At 40.6% G+C, this 25,862-nt stretch overlaps 1 protein-coding gene across 2 annotated transcripts in view; it reads right to left on the bottom strand.

The window, feature by feature from the left end:
• FBXL7 (F-box and leucine rich repeat protein 7) overlaps window positions 1–25,151 on the bottom strand; it is a 171,355-nt gene extending 146,204 nt beyond the window's left edge. For both annotated transcript variants that reach the window (XM_041411817.1, XM_041411819.1), the window contains exon 1: window positions 24,906–25,151. In XM_041411817.1, the coding sequence (XP_041267751.1) occupies window positions 24,906–24,942 (37 nt within the window). In that variant the 5' untranslated portion in view covers window positions 24,943–25,151. The remainder of the gene's footprint in view (window positions 1–24,905) is intronic.
• Window positions 25,152–25,862: the final 711 nt, after the last annotated feature.

Raw genomic sequence — 25,862 nt, 5'->3', positions numbered from 1 at the left:
TGTATCTGTCTGACTCCTTCAACAAGAAGATAAGCTCTGGAGGACTGGAATTTTATTCTATTGCTACAATTCAGCAGCATGAACAACCAACATTTCAATTCTGGAAGTCTGCAGGTAAAGCTGTTTCTCCTATTCCTGGCAAGAGCAAGCAGTTAATATTCCAATTTTCACTGAAAAAAAAAACAGCAGAGAATAAAAACTCTTCAATTTGATCAAGTACCCACCACAGTGGGTAAAACAAACTGCCAAGTGACATATAACAGGATCCCTGCAAAGGAATGCAGGGTCATGACACACACGATCTTCCACAATGATTTATTCTTTTTAAAAGTTGTAAAAAATCAGGGGATGAAGTAGGTGGTCATGTCACTCTTCATCCAACAACTCTGCACTGATACAGTGCACTGAAGTAGACAAACTTCCATAACATTGTAAAAACCCACACAAGTATCAGTAACTGATGGATGACTGAGCTGTGCTTGAAAGTGGCTACTTGTTCCATCTGCACAGGCAGGAGGAAAAGATGCAGCTCACTGAAAACCTTACAGTTCTGCAGATGAGCTTGTTTGCTCCCCATCTGTTCATCCCCTCTTGGTCTCTGTTCAAACTGGAACAATACCCTCCGGAGAGTGCGATCCCCAGGGTGCATCAGGTTTCTGATCCACGCTGAATGCTGGGTCAGAGCCTGCCTGTGGAGAATGTTTTAATTACATCATGCTGGAATTTGGCAGGAGTCCTGGCATTTAATTAAACAGCCGTTTTTTGAAGCAAAGCTCACAGCAGAGCAGACAGAGAGACACGGAGGCCTGACGATGTGCTTCATAGCAGCACTTCCCTTATGGCCCAGTGCCTACTCTGTAAGCATTCCCGACCTACCAGGAATACAACATTTCACATCACCAGATGCCTAAAATCAGGCTAAATGGGGTGGTCTACACCCAGGAGTACGAAAACCACTCACATTTTCCAAGAACAGTGAAAACCATTGTCGACTGAATTCAGGCACATAAAAGCCAATATTAGGAAAAGATGATTGGGGTTCTTCCTAATTGCTTTCTCCAATGAAGAAAGGTCCACAGAGTAGCCAAGCCACCATATTTCCCCAGACACTTACAAACATAAGGCTCAACAGGAAGATAAAGAAAAGCAAGCATGATGGTCAGCATTTTTTAGGTATTTTTACCTAGAAAGTAACTTTTTCCTGATGTTACAGAGAAAGGCCAGCACCATTTTAACAGTTTAAAGAACTCTTAACTTCAAAATAGAATCCCCTCATCTGCCGCCAGGTCCAAAAGATAATTTTAAAACTATATACCCGGGATCAAGCATTCTAACTTCTAGTTTCGGTCATTTTTCATTTTAATCTATCAGGGATTTATAACAGTCTGAACATTTGAAAAGGAACCAAGGACAACTGCCCAGAAGCATGTAGCAAGCACATCCACCCAGAACCCTGGTAGAACCCTGTTGGGAAACAAGACCCATTCCTAGTTCCAGTCCTGAACACAACAGCCTAAAAGGTAGCCCAATGTGCAAGATACCATTCCCAGTACCTCCAAGCACTCTAGTGGCAATTTCCTACAGGTTTTCTGGTTTAGATCAATACTGCCTCTAAATAGGGTATTTTACACAGATTCTAGTATTATTTCATTGCAAATACTTTCCCTGATGTACAGTAGGCTTTCCCCTGTCTCCATGCTATGTCATGATAACAATCCATGGCCAGTTTAGCAATACACTCTTGATCCCTTCTCCTCAGCTGCCTCCAATCAATGAGATGCCTAAAAAAAGTTTTATTGTCATCGTCTCTTTCCTGCACTACTCGGTATTTTGCACCAGTGAGTTCATGCCATTTCTACTTTTACCACCTCACAAAGTTCTGCCAACATACTCTGTTAGGGTCTTTTTGCAGTAAGGATATTTCCCATCATTTCACACATTGCTGGTTCATCTAGTTCAAAGTCAATAATGAAAATGTTAGACAAGACAGGTCTCTAAGGAAACACCACCAGTAATATAACCATTGTTGCAATTCCCTCTTGAAAACACCTTACTATGTGCTCTTAACATCAACCAAAGTTTTGTTCACCCCAAGACATCTCATCTCAGGAGACAGCTTTGCCAGGACTACTGGCAGTAAGGGAAAAGGAGGTGAAGCAGCCAAGAGCTGCAGTGAGCCTGTAGGTACTGTCCAGTAGAAGACATTGCCCTTTGGATGAAGTAATTGCTTTCTCAAGCATTAAAAAAACAACACAAAGCAGAGTTGCCTTTCATTAGGGAACTAAAACTGGTGTATGCTTGGATTTGATAAAGTTTTACACTAAAATTCAACTTGAGCAAGTTTGAAAACCTAACCCAGCAGCACCACGTCCAACATAATGACAACTATTACCACAAGCACCACAAAACCTTATGGCTTCACGACTGTGAACTGTCAAACATTAAACTTTCTTTGAGAGTATTTGGAGAGAAAAGTAAGACATCAAACATGTGACAAATCAATTTTCAAAGATCTCTTCTCCCTTTAAAATTTTATATTAAAAAAAAAAAAAAACGAATAGAGCAGTTGCCACCAAGAACACAAGGACTGATTTATTGTCCAACCCCATAAAAATGGACTTGAACTTTAGGTTGGTCAATTAAGATTTATATTTGCACATGTAAAAATTGAAAGCTAATCACCCCAAAAAAAAAAAAAAAAAAAAACAAAAAAAAAAAAAAAAAAAAACAAAAAAACAAAAAAACAACCAAAACCAACAACCCCAAACAAATCCCAACAACTAAAAGAAAACCCACAAACCAATAATAGCAATAACACCTGCAGCTAAAATAATTGAAATGCTATGAAATTCAAGCTACTTGCCTTAAGGCTAACCCACATTTTTACAAATACCTGATCATAGTTCTAAAACATTGTAGCAAACACTAAACTTCAAATTTAATCTGATGTGACACACCAGATTTTAAGTTTTTATATGTGTAGTCATTTTAACTCTGAAGAGAAAGACATTTTTAACAAGTAGATGCTAAAATTCTCCACAAAAATCCTACTACCTCCAGGCTGCCAAAATTCATATGACTGTAATGATTTCAAAACACTGCTGAAGACACCATGGAACCTGGTATATATTATGAATGCAGTTACTCCTGTCACAATTAATATATTTCTGGGTCATCTGGCCAGAAATTTCCATTCTACCTAAGCAAGAGGGAAAGGGTGCCCTGATGACCTTCAGAAACACTTGTTTCTGTACACCACATTTTGGATAAGGCTTCTGGAAACTCTTTTCACCAAAGACCACTGCTAACCTGCTACACACAGAGTACAGAAAAGTACCATGTCAGGCAAGACAGGAAACATCTGAACTGAACCGAGAACCACACTTGCTTATACAAAAACCTACACCACTTAGGGCCAGCAAGGCAGAGGTGTCAGATCTCATCTCAGAAAGTTCCTCCTCTCAATCTTCTTCCATCAAAGAATTATTTAACTACACATGTTCTAATGAATGATTTGCATTGTTTGGGTACCAGCTATGATCTTTTGGTTTGTACTTACAGCTGTGTCAGAATTCTTAAAGAACCATGGAAAGTTCTAACTACAATCTGACTTCATAATGGGTTACAGTATGCTTAATGTCACACATTCCCCAGCTGGCTTACAAACCCACTCAGAACCAGTCACAATGACTGTCTGCATTCCAATGCCAAATCTTATTTTTAACATTAAGAACATATATGCTTATATTTCTTTCATTTCAAAGGTTTAATATTTTCTTTAAAGGATAGCATCTTTTAACTAGACCTTTTTAATTGGGTTACTATATGGAAATTATAGTGAGAATTAGTATTACTAACGCTTTACATATCCTTAGGAGCCCAGAAACACTTTTCACAGAAATGAAAAGTGTTGAAATTAATGCTGTTCTCTGCAACTGTCCTGGCTGCCTTTAGAAAAACATACTCCTAAGATGCAGCTCTTCATTGTTTTTGTAAATACAGGGGTCCATGTAGTTATCCATATCACCACAGAAACATATAATCATTTAGATTGGAAAAGACCTTAAAGATCATCAGCTCCAACCATGAACCTCACACTGCCAAGCCTAATACTAAACCATAACCCCAAGTGCAACATCTACACATCTTCTAAATACCTCCAGGGATGGAGACTCAACCACTTCCCTGGGTACCCTATTCCACAGCTCAACAATTCTTTCTGTGAAAAAATTTTGCCTAATATCTAATCTAAACCTCCCCTGGCACAACTTGAGTTTATTTGCTCTCATCCTATCATTTGTTACTTGGGAGAAGACACCAACACCCACCTTACTCCACCCTCCTTTTAGCAGTTGTGGAGAGTGATAAGGTCCCACCAAGCCTGCTTTTCTTGAGACTGAACAACCCCAGCTCCTCATAAGACTTATGCTCCTTTCACCAGCTGTTTCCCTTCCCTGGAGCCCCTCCACCACCTCAATGTCTTTCTTGTTGTGAGGGGCCCAAAACTCGACACAGGATTCAAGGTGTGCCCCCACCAGTTCCGGGAGCAGGACAATCACTGCCCTGTCCTTGCCCTGTCCTGCTGGTCACTGTATTGATGATACAGGCCCGGGTGCCATTGGCCTTCCTGGCCACCTTGAGGAAAAACCATATTAAAAAAAGAAGCAACCATGATAACTAGATAACATTTGATGTGTTGGTCAGTTGCACAGCTGAATAAGCAAATCCCTAGGAATGACAACAAAATACCATCAGGACTTCACACAGACTGCTGTCAACTTGAATAGCAGAAGTCTTAAAATACCTAGAAGGACTGCTTAAGCTTCTGGGTCTTGTGCCTGATATAGATGACTTGGACAAGAACATCAACAGAAACAGAAAACTCATAACCAAAGCAAGCCTCCAAGCAAGGACCATCTAACAGAAGCCATAACTAAGCAGAAAACAAAACAAAATATTGTATGTTTTGCTTTTAATATTAGCATAATATTTACATTCTTTTTCTCAGGAAGTCTGAATGCATACTTGAAAAAAGTTGTGAAGACCCAGCCACACTGCTACATCTACTTTAGGCTGTCACTTTCCATGTTCTATAGAATCACAGAATATCCTGGTTTGAAAGGGACCCATAAGGATCATCAGTCTGTCTCCTGGCCCTGCACAAGACCCCTCAAGCATCCCACCATGTGCTTGACTATTGCCCAAATGCTTCTTGAACTCTGTCAGGTTTGGTGCTGTGACCACTTCCCTGGGGAACTGCTCCAGTGCCCACCCACCCCCCTGGGTGAAGAATCTTTTCCTAATATCCAACCTACACCTCCCCTGACAACTTCAGGCCAGTCCTTTGGATCCTGGCACTGGTCAGCATAGAGAAGAGATCAGTGTCTGCCCATCCTCTGCGCCTCATGAGGAAGTTGTAACTGCAATGAGATTTCCCCTTAACCTCTTCCTTAAACCAAGTGACCTCAGTCACTCCTCTAATTGTTTCTTTACAATTTTGTATTTATATATGAAGCAAGAACCACACCTTACTATTACTTTTTGGAACTAATCTTGGCAATTCTCATAACAGCTTTTATTAAAACTTTATTTTCTATATTAATCAATCAGTGACTGGTAAGTCATTTAAGTACTTTAGCTTTTAATAAAGACATGGCATTTAATTAAAAAGTAGTCAGATTGGAAATACAGAAACAGAATTACAAAATCAATAGTATACCTAAAATTCATTGCATGTAGATTATAAGCTTCTCAGGCCTAAGTTTCCTCTGTTTACCCTGAACAAGTTTCTCCCCATTTGAATCACCTTCTAGAGCTGTTTGCCAATTTTAGATGAACAGTCAGTGTTTCCAAGTCCAAGTTGCTCCACTTAATCCAGAGCATCCAGCAGATTCCCTGACATGGGAAGCAGAGCCATATTGCCTGTGGGTATCTGATATCCAGTGATCAGAAGCTCTTCATGCCAGGAGACACAAACACAAACAAATGGGCTGATAACAAGGATTCTTCTTGAGAAAGAGCAGCAGATGCTGTCAGTATTCAGCTTTAAGTAAAGAAACTAAAATATTTAGAGTACTTAGCATTCTTCTTTTAAGAGCATAGACCAGAAGACAGCAACAGTCCTCATTAGGCCTAAAGAGAAATATGACCTAAAGAACAAGTCAGAAGAAATCAAGCCATTAATACCAGATATTTATTTAGATTTGGAGCATCATACCTTGTGATGGGAAAGGCTCTCAGTCTGCATTAGTCCTCTACTGCAGGAAATGCTCACCATACAAAAACCAGTATTCAGGAAAAAGAAAGCCTAAGCAGGATTAGATAATTACAAACAGAGACAAGCAAGTTAGGCAGCTTTGAGTCACAGCTGTTGTCAAGCTACAAAATCTGCTTTTTGCAGGATTCTGCCAATAATCACAGACAGTAAATGTGTCCATTTGCCTGTCTTCTATCCTTACGAAGGAGGAAACAGGCACCACAATTCTATTATTTTTATAAACCCCTGGAATGGCTTCAAGTCCATAAAGGAATTCTGCACAAGTTATTTGAAATTCACAGACCAGACCAACTTTAGAAATTTGCTGAAGAAGCAATGTCAATTAGCAATGGAATTTCTTCCTGTGCAAAGCTTCTACATGGATGAGGATCACAGTTTAGACAATTATACCAACAAAAAAAAGGGTTCTCCAGTGGTACCTTACCTGATCTGAGGGAACTATTGCAGACTAAATTTGAAAATGCCCTTTCCTCTGCATAAACCAAAGTAAAACTAAGGGGGCTTACAGCTATACCCAGCAGATAGATTAGCTTTCCCTCTAGGTTCACCCTCAGTTTAAAAGGTACTCTCATTGTTCTAAAATAGAGACTTCCAGAAGAACAAGGATACTTTCTACATGCAAACAGATGCATAGACTCACTGTCATTCTCAGTGAGAGTTGCCCCAGTTGGACCCACCAAGTCCAAGTCAGGGCTTGGAGCTACAGTACAGGGTGATAAAAGCAAAGTATTTCAGAAAAAGCTATTTCAGGGTAAGATGAACTCAAACAATGATATGCTTCAAAGCTTTTACTGTAAATATAAAACCCTTCCCTTATTGAGAGCTATTAAAAACAGATGAACAATAAAAATGCTTATGCAGGAAAAATAAAAAGCTTGGAAAAAGCACAGCTTTATTTCTTATGGTCCGTAAATCCAATAGTTAGAGATGTACTATACATGTGACAAAACTCCATTTCCAAAAGCCTAGAATGGTCTTTCATAGTTCACTGCAAATTCATGGAGCTTCGATTAATTTTGTCGTTATGAGAGGAGTAGATCACACAAGTAGGTTAATACATGTCACTCAGCAAGGCTGCACTACTGGAAGAGGGCTAGAAAAGCAGCTCTATCTTTCTAACTGTCCGCCCACCAAATGAAAAGGCTACGAGAATAGGGTTTGTTGAGATTGGGAAAGAAAAGGCTTTGGGGTAACTCTGGTGAAACCTTTCAGTGCCTGAAGGGAGCTCCCAAGAAAGATGGAGAGGGATTTTTACAAAGGCATGTAGTAACAGGACAAGGGTGAATGGTTTCAGACTGAGATCAAGTTTAGGTTAGATATTAGGAAGAAATTCTTTGTGTGGATGGTGAGGCTACCCAGAGAAGCCGTGAATGCCCCATCCCTGGAAGTGTGCAAGGACAAGTTGGATGGAGCTGTGAGCAATCTGGTGAGCAAAAGGTGTCCCTGCTCATGGCAGAGGTATTTGAACTAGATGATCTTTACGGCCCCTTCCATCCAGGCCATTATGTGACTAAACAGCAAGGAAAAAAATTCTCTCTTTAATGCAACTTCTCATATTGCTGCTGCTCCGAGGCTCAACCACAAGGTGTCAGAAACAAATGTTTTTAGCTAAACTATAGTGATGAATGATCACAATTTGCAGGATTTAATTTCTAAACACAAAATATGACTGCAGCTTTTCACTTCTACTGACAACTGTAGTCAACAGAACTGTAGTATTTCAAATAAGGAGCAATGAAGACCTAACAAGAAAAGAGAACCCACTTATCCTTGCTTCAGTCTAGAATGTACAATTCTAGCTTACAGGTTCCATTAACTCTTCACAAAATTCCATTAAACTCTTCTTTGCTTTATAAGTCATGAAGGGTCACCAGGCTACAGGGGTCTCGTTTCAGCCAGTTCATGCATTTTAGGTTCTATGAAAAGGTACTCCCAGAAGTTTCTTTAGAGAAAGCAATCTTGCCCATACAGCCCTTTTTTTCTGATTCCTACTTCTCCCACTGCTGATAGCTGCCATAAAGATTTTAAGATAAATCATGGGGGACACATAGAAATACTGTGCAAACCCTGGGTTGTCAGCCTGGAGAGATCATCATCACCTACACAAACAATGCACAACATTTCTTGGTATAAAAGCAAAGGATTAGGATTTAACTCCATGACATAAATACGACAGCACAACATGAAGTGCCCCTTTCCAATGAGAACCCATACAAAAAAGTACTGCTCTGAAAGACAAACCTTCAGCTGCCATGGTACAGAGGAAGGCAAGCAGCCACACAGCAGCACATTCTCACAGGTCAAGGACACATCTTGGTTTAGCAGAAGGCATGACAATGAATCCCAAGCAATCAGTCACCATTTAAGTTTAGCATCAACCAAAAATAAAAATGTTCAAGTCTAAATAGCATTTTTACATTACACATGTGCAAACAATATTTTAAGATAAAGGTAGTATTTCGCTATAATGAGGCATAAAGTACTTTGGAACAATTCATCTTATTGTTATTAAACATTCAAAGAAATTCCAATTCTCATTTGTTTACTATGGCCAAATGCCAAGATTTAATTTTTTTTCACAGATCTGTTTAACCTAAAAACTGGACAGTTTAAGCTGCAAGAAAACAGAAGGCTGAAAATGCAAACATCTTTGCCTTGAGGTGAGAGGACTTGCAAACTTGGTAGGTTATTTATCTTTATAGCAACGTAGGAGAACTTTTGCCAAGATTTTAGATTCCCAATTAGTTGGGATAGTACAGGATTATTCTGCATTTTACAGCAATTTCCTCACTCAGAATATCTGTTCTTAGCATCCTCCATTTTCATCTGCAACTCTAACTAGCAAAAGAAAATAATGACCATTTTTTCTAAGTGAAAGTGGGAGAAAATTCTGCCTACAAGTTTTCCTGCAGCTCTGGTACCTTCTTGAGAACTCACCTACAGATTATGGAGATTTGGGGTGAGAGAATTAAATGTTTCTCCCTTCTCTAGCACTGAAACTATAACTTAATTTCCCCTCTGTTGTTCTAGAATGAAGGAGCCTTGATCCAGTTCTATCACTAGATTTATGAGGAATGTGCACCACAGACCCAGTGGGCAGCAAAGCCCAGTTCTGTCACTCCTAAATTTTCCTTTGCTTCAGAGGAGTTTTCTGGCTGCTATAATTTAGTTGGCCTTTCCTATTTCCTGTGCCTCTCACAGACAATAAACAGAAATATTCCAGACATTACTTTTTGTCTGGACCCCAAGAAGCATTTTCAAAACAACACAAGCACTTGCAGTGCCCACTCTCCCACACTTCTCCTCAAAACCACACAGCAGAAGAGAAATACTCAAGAGACAGCTGTGCCATTAAGCAAAGGAAGAATAACCTCTTGGCCACTTCATAATTTACTCAAAAGTGATTAGGAGGTGTAATGGAAAATTCTTCAGGATGCTAAAAGCTTCTGGCTGGTCTGAATGACACCAATAGAGAAAAAAGTACTACCTAAGCTGCACGGAGTCAAGCAGCTGCTGCCACCACCAACCAACCATTGCACATGGGAGCACACCCAAGGCTTTACTGGCTTTGCATACAGTTAGTGAACTACAAGGAACTGTTGTCAGATTTTATAAGAGGGCAACAGGCAACTGCATTTACTGACTGTGAGGATCTACGGATCAGAGAATCAGACAACTGATGCTTACCTCTCAGAACACATTAAGATGAATCCAGATTAATTTTAGACTGGAGTTTGCTTTCAGCTGCAGAGAAACAATTTGAGAGGCAGATCCTGAAGGAGCAATACCAGATTTGACCCAAAATTACAAACAAATTCTTTTGGCAGCTTCTAGATTGATTCCTTACCTGTTCTGTTTATAACTTCATTCAAACATTCAAAGCCCTACCTGGAACAATGGTAGCATCTTTCTTACCTATCCTTAATTGCTTCCAACATAGCCACAGAGCTTACATAGTAGTTTAGACAGAAAGATAGCAGAGGAAGTAATTTAAGTGGCAAACTCCCTCTAAAATACTTCTGAAAACCATTGTGCCACTTATCTAAGTGGTGTTATCTATCCATACAGTGTTACCAAATCCTAAATCCATTATCCTTCAGAAAAAAATCCTTGTTTAAGTGGCAAAGCAATGACAAAACATAAGATAGGAGAGTGGTCCATTTACTCTTCATGGCTGACGTAATCTCTTCAGAGAAGTTTTCCTATGTCTAGTGTAAAGCGTAAACTTCAAGGAAAAAAACCCAAAAACTTGCCAACTTCCTTGGCAAGCACTGAAGGATCATCTGATATGCCTGGCCCTTGAGATACCTTGGACTATTGCCAAACAGGAAAAGAATATTAAGCTACTGTACTTCTTTTTACCTGTTGCACAAGAGAAAAATCCAAGTCAGTCCTTTATTGAATGGACGACAGCAAGAAATCTGTTAAAGTTCATCAAAGCTGTGATTGCACATTGTGGAGCTGTGATTGCTCCACTTTAGAGCAGTTACTCTGCCACTGCTCAGACTCAGCATCCCTGTCTCCTCCACCACAGAACATTCCACCAAAAATTCCTAGGGGAATACCCAGCTTATTGCAGCTGGTACTCAGCAAACTAAGAACACATTACACCAATAAAATAATTTTAATTCACCAGCTTTCCAGAGGGCATAGCCCTGCTGAAGAGTAGGGTTGTCACATTTCACTGGGTCAGGTCAATGCACCACATTAATATATATTGACACCAAGCATTAGTGTTATGGTAAATTGTTTACAAAATATGCAATTAGTTGATTTCTGGTCTGCTGGAAACCAGAATTATCAGGGCTCAGCTGACGCATTTCAGAAGATAGCCAGGATTTAATGACTTTCCTGACTAACTAATGTAGCTAGACAGTCTCAAGGAAAGTACAGTGGTCTGGTTTCCAATCTCCCTAACACATTTCATTCTGGCATTATTTGTGCTTGGTTTTTTGCATCTTTTTTAAAAGTACATTGTCCTTATCTGCACATTGTATTTTAAATTTAAAAATTAAAAAAAAATACAGTTCAACTCCTCAAATGAAGTTTTCAGAAATATGCTGTCCTTTTTAGATCACAAAAATCAATGCTGGTTACACAACACTGAAAATCATATTCTTAGCCTTAACTCTTCAAAGCCATTTCACTAGAACTAAATTGAAAAACTCCTTGAGGATTCTTATTGGAATTCTATAGCTAAAAATTTTAGAAATTCCATTAACCTAGCACATATACTGAGAACTAGAGGCTCAAAGAAAGTGGTAGATACCTTTTTGTTTAAAGACACACTACATGGTGAAACAAAAAGGTCGACGTATTAACAACACTGTGTAGTATGAATATACAACATTTGCGGTACAGAAATTAAAATTAAGGCCTGCTCCCATAGGAAATTTTTTGTTCAGGTGTTTTTATTCTCATCATACATTTTTGATTTCTGCAAAGCTGTATTATTACTTGTGTGCAGTCTGGGTATCACTAACACAGAACTTCAGCTCTGTGGCATACAAATGCAAAGCCAACATATAAGAATTAACTTTTTTATTTAAAACTTTTCATGGCTTCATCATGAAAGAGGACTTAAAAAACATATTAAGTCCTTACTAAAACATCCCTTTTTAAAAAGCAGTAGCTCTTTTCCCAAAGGAAAGAGGCTCAGCTACACCACAAGATAAGGTTCTTTTTTCTAAACTGAAGCAAACTCAATTTTGGTATTGCTGTAGAAGAGAATAGCAGAGAACACTTTGTGTAATTCACTATTCCTCCACCATTCTCTATCATCCAAAAATACACCACTAGGAACATCTAGTTCACAGATCACTCACTAGCGAAACAGATTTGCTTATTATCCCTAGAGTATTGATTTTTTTTTTTTTTTTTTTTTTTTTTTTTTTTTTTAATTTAAGCCAAGTTTCTACTGGGTCCTGATGAACATCTCTTGTATGGCCCAGGAAAAAACACACACCTTTCCACTGCAGCTCCACCTCCTTGGACTTTCAGCTGAAAGACCCAAGAATATGTAATTGAGTTTATATTGGGAGTTTTTTTCCTGAAACGGCCTGTGATCAAGTCTACAAAAAAGAAAATTTTACACGAGTTGTACTGATTGTACAGAGATTTTGTTCACATTTCACACCCATTAGCTGGCATCTACAGGGTTAAAGCAAGATTGTGTGATGATCCTTCTTCCCCCACGTGCATAATTAAAGACCTGACCTTGACTTGAAAATACATCCTGAATCAACAGAATCCTTCACAATTTGTCTTATATTTTCTCAAAACCATGGCTGGCTGGCATGAGCAACAAGGCTGTTATCAGTATCAATTAACAAAAAGCCCAGGCTCTGTGTCCTATGTACCACATTCCTTTCAGTCAAGTGCCAATACCTCAGTTAAGAAGAAAATTGAGGAAAACACGGGTAGGAATAATTGATGGTTAAAAGGCACAAACCAGACAACCACTGACAGCAAACTGCTGTGTGAAAGGCTCCTGTGTCTGACTAGACTTGCTCTGGTTTAGACTCTAATCCTGGGGAAGCTGAACTTCACTTTCTAGGAATGTTTTTGCTCAAGTAGGGACTTAATGAAGAAACCCTACACTTCAGTGACAGACATGGCAAGGCAAAGGGCAGCAGGAGATCTTATCCACAGAAGGGCAAGAATTTGTTTTCCATAGAAAATGAGGCCTGGCATAATGAAAGCAGGAAACCCAGAATGGAATACATCTGCAACATTCACTGTGTCCTACTTCTGCTGCCAAATCCTGTGCTCAAAAAAAAAATAGGTAAGCAATAAGGGTGTTCAATTCCACTTCATTACCTGACACACGCTATGGAAACATCTACCATTATAAAGATGCTGGGCAGTCATCACAGTTCAGCTCTTGCAGAGACAAATACAACTTGCCATACTATGTACTTTCATGATGAAAAGCAAATTACACCATTATCAAAGACCTAAATCAAAACAACATTTGAATCAATAAATTCTTGGACAACCAAACAGAAACTAGTGTTTCCCCTTATTCACACTTTGTGTGCAACCTCTCGATAAACCGTAAGCCAAATCACAGCTGAATTATTTCATGGATACAAGAAAGGTACTCACATAGAGCCTTTTAAAACCAGAGTTAAAGCAGGAAAAATTAGTAATTGTTTTAGGGAGAGGAAGTCTCACATTCACCTTTGTTCCACTAGTTCCTGGCAAGAGAAATAAATACTCACCACAAGCATTTGTGTTTTTTCATAAAGACGACCACGCAGGGGAACAAAAGGTACACCCACAGGGGAGTAAAGAGCAATAATTTCCCAAGAGAAATGAAGACATAAGCAAAATATTCTGCTCCTGCCTGAGTGCCAAAGAAAACTTTAGACTGGACTATGCTGTCTAGTCTATACATACAAACGGAAAGAAAAACAGTTCTAAAAAGTCACCCCTAAAATCTCATGTTGGAACATTTTGATTCATGCACTGTGGCTACAGTTCTGATACCACAGAACCTTCTACTTTTCTGGAAAGTTACCCCCTCTCCCACACAGAACAAATGTTCAAGGAATAGAACATTAACAGGTGAATTACCCTAGAGTTAACTTTTTTCGTACTGAAATCAAAATGCAAATTCAACTGCCAAGTAGCATTACACATAGCAATATCCAAAACCCATTGTATTGTACATAACTTTAGTTTTAAATAGAAGACTCTAAACTGAGAAGCATCTACTGGCGCCTCAGAGGATTAAAATTACCCACGTTGTCTGGTAGTGATTGCTTCCCAAAGGAAATTTAAGACAATCGTATTTGATCATTTCACATATGAAAAGTAAGGCATTTCATCTAAACTTTAATATTAACCTTCCATAACAAAAATGGGGGATTTAACTCATCTTTGACTCAATCCTAGAATGCATGGAAAGAAGCAAACCTTTACACCAGTAGAATAAGGATTACTGTGACAAGTATTTTACCAGTCATGGCTACATCAATTTGAACATGGCAGAAGTGATTTCTTATTATTACTACAACTTTATTAATAAAGTAACAATCGTAATTGTCTGGGAGAGCAAAAAAATGTTATCCTGGGCTAGCTGTTCCTCCTGAAGCAAGCAAAACTCCATGGAAGAAGCTTTTATGAAAAGCACAGACCATTGTTGCTGCCAGAAACAGCAAAAAAAAAAAAAAAACCACAGAGCCAGATTCTACCACCACAACTCTTGGGAGTATTCTTCTTATTTCATCTGTTCTCTGCCAAGAGAAAGTGTAGTCATCAAGAAAGTGCGAGTTTCTTTACCCAGTAGAAATGAAGACTTTTAACATTAATATATAAGGTAAAAATAAATTATAGCTGAAAAACTCCAAACCAGCTGTAGACACAAGTTTACAGAGTACTGTTTAGAGATACTCAACTACTGTAATACAGCGTTCACACTTGCCAGAACTTGCTACAGCTGAACTCTATTGCTTCTGAAAGCCCAGTAGTAGCTTTTCTAAACATAAGGAACCAGTAGAAGTACAGGAAGATTAAGCAAGGGAGCATTTAACCAAACTGGACAGATACAAATCCATGAGACCTGATGGAGTGCACTGGTCATGGCTGTGTGATCTGGCCAATGTCACAGCAAGGTCACTCAATTACTGCAGGAAGGTCATGGTGATCAGGAGAGGTTCCTGAGAACAGGACAAAAGCAAAACACGCCCCTGTCTCGAACAGCTTGGAGGACAATCTAGGGAGCCACATGCTGGTCAGCCTCACCTCAATCCAGGACAAGTGACAGAGCTTCCTGGAAAATACTTCCAAGCCAAGAAGGCGATGGGAAGTCATTATCAGGGATTTACAAGTGGAAGTAATTCTTGAACAACCTGACAAACATCAATAAGGAAACAACTGGCACTAGGGGAATACACGAGTGGTTTATCCTGATTTCAGCAAGGCTTCCCAACTTTTGTTTTCCATAGCACCTTCATAGACAAATGGATGAAGCACAGTCTAGCTAAGTGGACAGTGAAACAAAACTGAAAACAAACTAACTTTCATAAAGGTAGACCAGGCAGAAAGATACTCAGAGCTAGAACACTTTACTCTAGAGTTGAAGGAACTCAGACAAAATCTTATCATTGTATATAAATACCTGGACAAGGGAGAGAGTGGAGTAAAGAACACAGAGTCTTCTCAGTGAGAGCCATTGAATAGACAAGAGGCAATAGTCACAAATTAATATATAAGATTTCCATTTAAACATTAAAGCTTTTTTTTTCTTCTTTTAAAATCTGCAGGTGACTGAGCACTGGAACAGACTGCTCAGGGGCATTGTAATATCCTCAGGGCCATTGTAATATATTCATCTTTGGAGGTGCTAAGAAATCTGATGACACAATAGTCTGTGCTACCTGCTCTAGTTGGCTTCCTTTTGAGCAGCACGTTGGATTAGAGATCTCCAGAGGTGTAACTTCCAATCTTTGGATTTGCGTATTTCAGGCTCTGTAGACCTTAAAATATGGCCAAGAGTTGATTGGAAAAGGCTGTAATGTAACTTTACAGTCTGTACAGAACCCCACCAGCAATCTAGTATACCAAAACAAAAAAATTCTACAGCTAGAGGCTCTGGAGTAGGAGCACCCATGTTCTCAAACCACACTAAAAATAGATGAGGACCTTCAGGCTTGTTGGCTACAAAAGAGGACAGCCATTCATGAACCTGAAGAGGAAGGTCAGCTGCTAGATATTCTTGATGCAGAAGAGCATACAGGTAGCTTCGACTTGATGCTAGCACAGCTAACTGGAATTGAAATCCTGCTGCTACAAGGCTTTTCTCATACCTCTTTAGTATATCCTGAAGGTCCAAAAATTCCAAAAGCTCAAGTTGTATATCAACAATTTTCACCACATAATTAAGCAATAGCTTATTGTTTCCACAACCTTATTTTAAAAAAGGTTATGCATAACCACACCTAGAGTACTGCATACGGTTCTGGAGACCATAGCACAGGAAAGACATGTTGGACCTGTTGGAACAAGTCCAGAGGAGGATCACAAAAATTATCACGGTGCTGGAGTACATCTTTTATGAGGACAGGCTGAAAAAGTTAGGTCTTTTCAGCCTGGAGAAGAGAAGACTCCTGTAAGACCTAACTGCAACCTTTCCACACTTAAAGAGAGTTTATAAGATGGGGACAGACTTTGTAGTAGGCCTGTGTGTGATAGCACAAGGGGTATTGGTTTTAAACTAAAAGATTTAGACCAGATATCAGGAAAAATTATTTTATAGTGACAGTGGTGAAACACTGGAACAGGTTGTACAGCAAGGTGGTGGATACCCCATCCCTGGAAACATAAAACGGTCAGGTTGGAAGGTGCTATGAGCAACCTGAAGCTCATTGCAGGGGGATTGCGCTAGATGACATTTAAAAGGTTCCTTCCAATCCAAACTACTCTATGATTCCATGTTGATGCCACAAACAGCTTCCTTATAAAGTGTAAAAGAAAAGGCAAATGAAAAACTGGAATAGAAATACATTTTACTAGGTACTACAAAAAACCCCAAAAACATCTGTTGAGTACATCTGTTGGTGACCATCCATTGACCTTGCTGTCTTGCACTCCACTGATGAACAAGATCAAGTACTGTCATCATTTCACCAGGGACAAAATAGCACAAGAGCCACAAGCACCATAAGAAACTCTCAAATAAATGCACTTTATCTTCATCTGTTTCCACAATAGCATTATTATCTCTCAAGGATAGTATTTAAACAAAATATTCACCCTGAGTAATTATTACACAATTTAAGAAAAATTTCCAAGTTTCTCTTCTCTGTGCAGCCACTTACACAGAAAGAGGATTTTGTGCAATCTGGCAACAAAATAGCATCTGAGCCTTAAATAGATGGCATGCTTCTCCACTATGCCTGCAGTCACACAAACAATAGAAGTCTGGACTCCCCGTGAGCTGACAAGACTACACTTGTCATGTGACAACTAGACTTGATACAAATTCTATTTTTACTGTGAAACAAGGTTGTGTGACTTGATCAAAAGAGGTTCTTCCTAGTTAACCATCACTGATGTTGTGCCAGTGGTTTTGGACTCCTCTTTCTTTCTTTAAAAAAATAACCAAACAAAAAGACAGCCGACCTTATAATTGCTCCTTTTATAATAGCATCTGCGAATTTCATTTGGTTTTCTTTTTGCAGAAGAAATAAGGAAATTGAGGAAGATAATTTTTAAAATATATTCCCTGAAAAGAGTATTAAATCACCTTCCTCCAAGCTAATGCTGCTTGAAAGGACTTCAGTACAGCATTATTGCAACTATTATACACATTTGTACACAAATCACTCAGGAAGAAAAGTACCACGTGATTTCGGATGTTGATTTGACAAATTTATGTATTGCAGACAGGAATTTCCTGATCCAAAACATGGGCACGAAAAAGAGCTTCCTGTTGCTCACTTTACTCCAAGGGTAGAAAAGGGTAAAAAAATCCCCAAGATACAACAATTTTTTCCCCCATTTACTTAAGGCAGAGATCACAAAAGTATGTAGGGTGAAGATAACAAAAGTAATTTGTTGGCAAAATAGGTGAGTTTGGATACTGGCACAGAGTTGGAAACTTTTCCTTAAATACCTGCTCGGACACAGCCAACTCAAGCACAACATCAAGATGATAACAACTCCTTTATGCTTCAACTACTTGAAGAGGTCTCACACAAACCTGTTCTCAATGCCATGTTGGTTCTAGAAGGCACACAGGTAGATTTGGAACTAAAATGAGAGGTATGATCAGAGAGAACTGACAGCTTTTTTCCCCCCCAAGGTCAGCTACAACACTATGAGTTCTCAGCCTAAATGGTACTTGAATAACGAAGTCCTGCAGCTCGTCTATCCCATCACAAACTGCACATCTATACACATAGAAAATGTTGCATATTTCTTCTTCTTATCAACAAGAAACAGATTTTACTGGGAGCCCACCACCTGTTTTTCAGCTTTTGAAGGTCACTACTCCTTAATGAAATAGTTGTCCTAATTTAGCAAAGCACATGTCCTGTATTAAAAAATAGGGCATAGCTAACTATTAAATGAAGAGCAGAAATAAACCACTTGTGCATTTCAGCCTTCAAATGTCATCCAATGCCTTCTGCCAATCACTTTCCTAACACAAACAAGACACACGAAGGAGCAAACCAATTCCTAGTTAGGAATTGTTCACAGAAGTAAGGAATCTAGAAGTGGCCAAAGGATTGAAACTGCCAGAAAACCACGTTTGCTGAGGAGTTTTTGGGGTTAGCGCTTTAGACTTAAAACTGCTCACCCAATATGTTGCTTTTTATTTTTTCCCCCTCACAAGGAATGATATAGTATCCACTTCAGTTTGGATTTTATGAAGTCCAGTTTGGTAGAAGGATGTTCAAATTCAGTTTTACAAAAGTTACAAAAGCAGTCTTGTCTCCTTCCACACCTTTGATGAGTGGGCAAAAGAAGGATGAGTCCTGGAGTCCTACTACCTCAGCTGAGACCAAGTCAGCTTTTTTTTTTTTAATTAAACAGAAGAGCATCCAGTTAATCTTGCACCATGCAAAGCTATCAAGTCAAAGACAACTCCCTAGAGTACAGTTAGTTAGCTAATATCTGCTAAAAAAAAAAAAAAAAAAAAAAAAAAAAAAAAAAAAAGAGATCCATCCTCCCTTGTCCCAGAAGCATTTTATGAAAGAATAACATTTTATGAAATAACATGGATGTTTCTCCCACAAATCTGTAGCTGTGTGCATGTGTATAAACACACACATTTACATTACACAAAGGCTGGTCATTTTTTTAGAAAAGAAAATTCTGTTTTATGGAAAACTGACAGCAGCAGAGCAGCTCACTTAAGTGCTGTGTCCGACCCTCCTCCTGCCCCTGCCATGTGATCTAGACAACAACATGCAACATAAGCACTGAGTTTAGAGCAAATTTACTTTTTGGAGACAAACTGAGTAAACACACATACACACAATCATTTTGCATTGCTCAGTTGACAGTTACATAAAAAATGAACATCCTAAGCAGCATTTTTGAAGATTACTTTCAGTTATGAGCAGTTGGCCACTGTCAGACTGCAAATTCCCTTTTAGAAAAACAACACTGCTTGAAGGACTGACGTTTGGAATACTGCTATACTTCCAGTCCCAGCTTGGTTGTTAGGAGGCAAGTCTCTTCTCTCTGAAGGTAGCTGAGTGGAATTCAGCCACAAGTAAAATGCAAGAACTGACACTGGTCAAGTACCAAAAAGCACAACACAGTCACATAAGTGAGTGCAATGGCAAAAGCACTATTAACCAGCACCTTAATGTTCACAGTAGTCACATGGATGTTAAGGTTAAGAAAACAATCAAAACAAAACCCCTACCAGAACAGTAAAGTAAGACAGCAGTAAGTGTGATATACTAAACTTCATGTTTAACAGGTCAAATAGAAATGCATAAATGCAACTCAGACATCAAAACAAGCTGAGGAAAAAAATGCACAGCCTAGGAGCCTTTTGGCACCCAACTTGATGAGACTCTTCACTTGACTCTGAGAACCTCATCGTAGAAAATAATAAACACCAGAAAGAAAAACTGCCCTTGCTTCTGAAGATGCAGTACACAGGGAAGATACCTCAGAGGGGTGTCACAATTTTGTATTTAAATAATGTAGTAAAAGCTGCTTTATTGCCTTTCCCACCCCTTACCCCATTAAAATTTCACACAAGGCTTCACAGATTCTAACCACTAATATAAATAATTGGTAAATTATTATGATTCAACTCTTTAAACAAAAGAGTGCAAGACTACCATGTTATACTGTTTTTCACAGCTGACATATGCACTGCATGTGAAGTAAATCCAGCACCACTTTGTGAAGAAACTAATCCTAAGATATGGCAAAATCTATAGGTCATCAATGCCAGAACTTTTGGACGAAAAAGATTTCCATACACAACCTCAGGTGTGTCAGAACACCTGCCATCACTGAATGAGCAGAGATCTAGTTTGAGCAATCACAATGAGCTGGTGTTCAACAGCACCTTCAAGAAACAGTCTGAAAGCCTGGCTCTATAATGCAGACCTTGACCAAGTTTCCCAACTGAAGGGAAAGATTTGAGAGAGTAACTTACTCCAAAATGAACACAGACTGACCCACTTCTCCATAGTGCTACATGCTGGTAATTCCTGGGAAGTTTTAGCTACTGTATACCAGGTCACACATCATAATTAACAACACCTTTGTGAAACCATGTTGTACTTTGTAGCAACTGTATCTCATGAAAAAGGCAGGTTGCAGTGCTGGTGCTTACTCGAGCAGAACACTGGGATATACACAGGAATTCTCCCTCCAAGTGGTTTGTGAATACAAAACATGACAAATAAACGTCTGAAGAAGGAACATTTTCAAACTAAGAACAGAGTGAAAGTTATTCCCAAAGAGTTTACATTAAAATCTTCCCACATGAAATATTCAGATTCAAAAAGAAAAAGTTTGTCAACAAGGCTTATGATTCAGAAAGGATGTTGATTTCCTTGTCTAAGGTGCTGTTTCAACTATTTCTCCCACAGTTTCCTCTTCCCCTGCCATCCTCTGTTCTCTACAGTATCTGCAGGCTCTTGTGTTACATCAAGTCTTTCATGATACATTTTAGCTGATCAAGTGGAGCTGCTGCTCATTGTCATCAATCCTCTCTAGACCAGTTTCTGGATGGAGAAAGCGCAGGAGATGCCCTAAGAAAGTTTTATCCACAACTGCAGGATTCTGGACAGTTGACTTATTAAAAAATACATGCCTTCATCTGGTCTGAACATCAGTATTGTCAAAATTTTGTACCGTTATTTAGCTCCTCTCAAATTTGACTGGTTCTCAGATCTCAGTTTAATGAAGAAGTCACTTGAGAAGAAAACATGTTGAAAAGTTATTTTGCAAAGCAGCAATTTCACCTCAATGCCACAGCTTCCTTTCATATGCAATAACACAGATTATTCCCCCAACTCATATCACAAAGCCAATTCCCTTGTACTACAGAAGCCTGCAGTTTTTAAGTCCTTCCCTTGAGGACTAGAAAGTGCCTCAGGTGGTAAGAGGGACAGCATCCAGTTAACTTTTTCCCAAAGGTCCCATGCCAACAGCTGGCACTACCATCAGCACCCACCCATCCTCATGCCCAGCACAGAAGGGTTTTCTCGGCAGAAACATTGCAGAAACACGGCCAAGGTATCCAATCAACTTGGCAATAGTTAAAGAACAACATTCTTCAATTCAGTCCCTCACCTGTGATGATGAGTAGTGTCTTGTTTGGTCAGCTGCAACAGCATTACATTTTAAGGCAGGTCCTTAAACAGAACACCTGACCTTTGACAGCTTCAACAACAAAAGGCTGCTCTGTCCACTGTCAGACACAAGGCCTCCTCTTATTTAAAAACCAAGCAAGGAGCTAAATAATTGAGAGAAAGCAGAATGATTTATCCCCATGGCAAGAAAGTGAAAGACAGCAGTAAAACTCTTGCTAAGGTAAGTGATGATTTCCACCAGTTTATCTATGTAGCCCTACAAGTTCTGCTCCATGATAAAGTGGATTTCTTGCTCCAGTGATCTATTAGCATCAGTAGCACTGTTCAAACACAACTGCTGGAACACATTCGGAAAGACTTATCTCAAGCTTTAACACTTCAGTCTGAATCTACTGCATACTACAGCAAATCTCAAGCTCCCGAGATCTCAAGCACTACATATTTCCAGGAATAATCCACCTTAAAACAATTATTGTAAAATTCAAATGAAAACTAGGAAAGTAATCTTGTATTTAATATTTTACATTTAAAAAGAAGTAAATTCCTGTATACTAAGTTTTGCTTCTATATTAATTTATCATAATTTCTTAAATGAGTGTTGTGTTCATATCCCAAAAAACATGACATGATTTGTCGCAATTTTATTTACATTTAAGCTTCACTTAGAGCAAGTTTTAGCCTTAGAAAATTAAATTAATGGAAAACAAACACAATTAAAGGCACTGTCAATTATACACCAGATTCTATACACTGATTTAGACTCCTGAAACATGTAACTGTCTGGTGCATCTTAACATGACAATTGTAGCTTCCCATAAAATCACATTCCATAAAGCTTTGGCCAACCAAATAAATACAGGCAGTCCAGTGTAGTTTATGTGATCAGTCACAAACACTTAGCTGCCTGAGATTATTGCATACACAGCACAGATGTGAATTTCAAAAAAAGTTTATTACTGGTAGTGTAACAATGTAGCAATCCATGTAACACCCAATTTCCTGGTCATAAAAGCTCTCTATTTTAGAAGTGGTATCTTGAGCAAGAGTTATCCTTGCCCTAATGCATCTGTTCAACATCGAGATGAGAACCAATTTGGGCAAATTAATGAAGCTCTGCAGTTCCACAGCAGATAGGAAAGAAAGCTGTGTGGAAAAAACCCAAACATTTTAAAAATCATTTGCAGTTGTCTTCACCAGTGAACCAATCATTTGCAGTTGAAATCCCACCTAAGACATCAGCAAGCTGTAAATGGCAAAACAGCCTTTAAGAAGTTCAGCTAACTATTCTCCATCCCTAAAATGACACACCATAGTGCAGCACCAGCCTACAAAGCCCACTAGGCTAAAAACTGTGTACCACAGACACCACTCCATCAACTTCTACACGGATATTCAGGTTGCTTTTAAAGTGCACAGAAAATGGTGTTACCCCTCTACCCGGGAGCATAATCACATCCTACTAAAAAGCAACCTTTTCAACCTTTTATAGCAATTAAGTGGTTAATTTGCCAAAGGTACCAAAAGCCCCAGTATTCTATGGGGGGGGGGGGGGGGGGGGGGGGGGGGCAGAAAGGCCTCCCTTTATCAGGTTTAGATTTGTCCTCTGTATCACTCAGGAAACAAAACTAGTATGAGAGCTTCTCCAAGTTTCTCAGTAACTGATGATGCATAGAAGTTACCAGGAAACACAATCTATGAGGCACATTGATGATGACATTTTGGTCATGGGGCTTGAGGATTTTTTACATTAATTTTAACTTTAAACCACTATTCTACCTAATTCTCAAGACAGATAATGGTTTGCACTGCAAAGATTAATTTGCCACATGTAGTCTGCATCCCCAGGATCCAATCTCCACTCTGAATGGAGGAGAGAGGTGAACTAGGAACAGCCAATCCTGCTCTTCCTCACAGTGCCTATCAGGTCCCTCTGGAACAGTTAATCTCCCCTTCAGTGAGAGCTGCAAAAGACTCTATGTCAGTCACATCCCTCCCCAAAAATTGTGCATTTATTGAAGCAATCAGTCCTCTGAATTCACAAGACAGATCAGGCATACATCCACACCTTCCGGTCATTGAGGTAAACATCTCCCAGCAGCATGACCAGAACTATCAACCATGACCCTTTCAACTCTGGTGAAAAACTAAGATTTCCCCTTTCAGAAGGAATCCAAAGAGGCTTTGATTGCAACTTCCAGGCTCATGCCATTTATGCAGGAGTTTTTCTAGTGATGGTATCAATTGACTGAAACGCCATGACAGGAAGAATATCTTTATCTTAAAGCATCTGACTTCATCAACTCTTCAAAAAGCAGAGCTCATTTGGCAATAAATGAAAGGAACTGCAGAATCTGCTCTAGAAGTGGCGTCTTTCCCCTTTCCTTTACACAATCTTCATGCATATTTTGGATGCAAGAGGTGTATTCTTTGGCAGTTGCTGTCTGAACTCGCAAAGAATGGAGCAGACCACAAGATCATCTCCCTCGCTCCACCTACAAACTCTCAACAAAAAAAGGGGGTGATGGTGATCCTATACGGTCGCCCAATACGCCAAGGGGAAGGTATACATCCTACGGAATTGCCTAAATACTTGGAGGGCAATTCACATAGAAGTCAGCTAGAAGTTAAAGCTTACAACTAGCTGGCAGGAAGACAAACTTTCTGTACTCGCTATTGGTTTGCCTGACACCAGCTGACTGCTCCAGTAGTCCTTCACACCAGAAGCAAAGCAGCTGAAATTCATCCGTGATGCAGCTCCAGCGAGACTAATAGGTTTCCACAAGAACGAATCAGGCCCTGTATATCTAAAACCAAGCCCACTAAAGTTTCACTGAAGCGAAATTGCAGGAGTAAATCTATGGATAACAGCTGGAGAACATTAACTCTACCCCCAACCCTTGCCGGAGTTAATTTTTTTTTTTCTGTTCAGACAGGAAGCAGTCATATAGCATACTGCATAATATAAGGATCCTGGGATATAAAGACGAGTAGAAAAGGATTACAAAGAGAGCTCTACAACTTTTTAGCGAAGTTAACACTGCCGTAACCCCCGAGCTGCCTTCGAACAGCAAGCCGCGTCGCTGCCTCGACATCACGAGCTGAGACAGCACTTAAACTCCTTAGTTTAAACCCAGTGAAATAAATAAATAAATAAAAGTTAAGGGTGTTTTTAAGGGGCGCAGAGGGACACTGTCGCGGATCCGGGCGGGAGCCGTCCCGGCCGGGGAGAGGAGGATCCCGCCGCGGCGCCCCCCGCCCGGTCACCCCTCCATGGCCGGGACGACCCCCGCCGCTGCTCCAGCACCCCTCCTGCCGCCCCCCCAGCTCACCCTCGCTGCCGTACTGCTTGCCATTGTTCGCGCCCATCCTGCCGCCTTCATGCTCGTCGCCGCTTTCCCACGCCGCCGCTCAGCATCTCTGCCGCGGGGCGCCGAGCGGCCGCGGCTGACGGGGTGCAGCGGGAAGAGCCCCCAAAAGCACTCACGGCGACATGTCCAAAGCAGCCTTGCAACTTCCTCCGCTTCTTCTCGGGTGGCCGACACCCTCCCTCCCACACCCCGTCCAAAAAAAAAAAAAACCAACAGCAAGAATAACAAAAACTTTAAAAGAGAAAGAATCAAAAATGCGATGTATCGGTGCGCCCACCCCGCCCCGGTTTCCAGCCGGGGTGTCCGGGCCAGGAAGGCGGCTCCAGTTATAATCCACAAGCAGGACGGGCGGGACGGCCTCCGGGCGCTGGCTCCACCGCCCCGCGGCTGGCGCTCGGCTCCTCCGATGCTTCAGCGCCGCTCCGCCTTCCTCCTCCTCCTCGCAGCCCTGCCGCTGCCGCCGCCTCCCCCGGGAGGCCGCCGCCAGCCACTTGTTGCCCGGGGCGGGAGCAGAGAGAGCCTCGGCCGCAGACTTTTGTTAGCGGCAGGCGCCTCCTCCCGGCGCCCAGCGCCGCCGGGCCGGGGAGGGAGGGGATGGGGATGGAGGGAGGATGGAGCCCGCAGCCGGCCCCGGCCCTTAAAGACACAGCGCCCGGCACGGGCGCTCCCCTGGCCGCTGTCCACCGGCACGGCGGGATGGCTGCGGGGGCTGCTCGCAGGGACCCGCCCAGGGCGGCCCTGCCCCGATGTCCTTCCGAGCGCAGGACAGGGTCTCTGCGATCAGCGCCTTCGCCGCACCCCCGACCCCGTGCAACTCAGCCGGGGGCTGACAGAAAGTCTCCGTGTGTAGGAGGAAGCCGCGCAGCAGGAACGCTTACTTCTCGTTCGCTCCGGCTGCTCTGGAGCTCGAGCTGTTTT

This window comes from Onychostruthus taczanowskii, unplaced genomic scaffold (assembly GCF_017590055.1).
Source record: "Onychostruthus taczanowskii isolate IOZ18803 unplaced genomic scaffold, ASM1759005v1 scaffold37, whole genome shotgun sequence".
NCBI lineage: Eukaryota > Metazoa > Chordata > Aves > Passeriformes > Passeridae > Onychostruthus > Onychostruthus taczanowskii.
The sequence above is the reverse complement of the archived record's forward strand: the minus strand, read 5'-3'. Positions and strand labels throughout refer to the sequence as shown.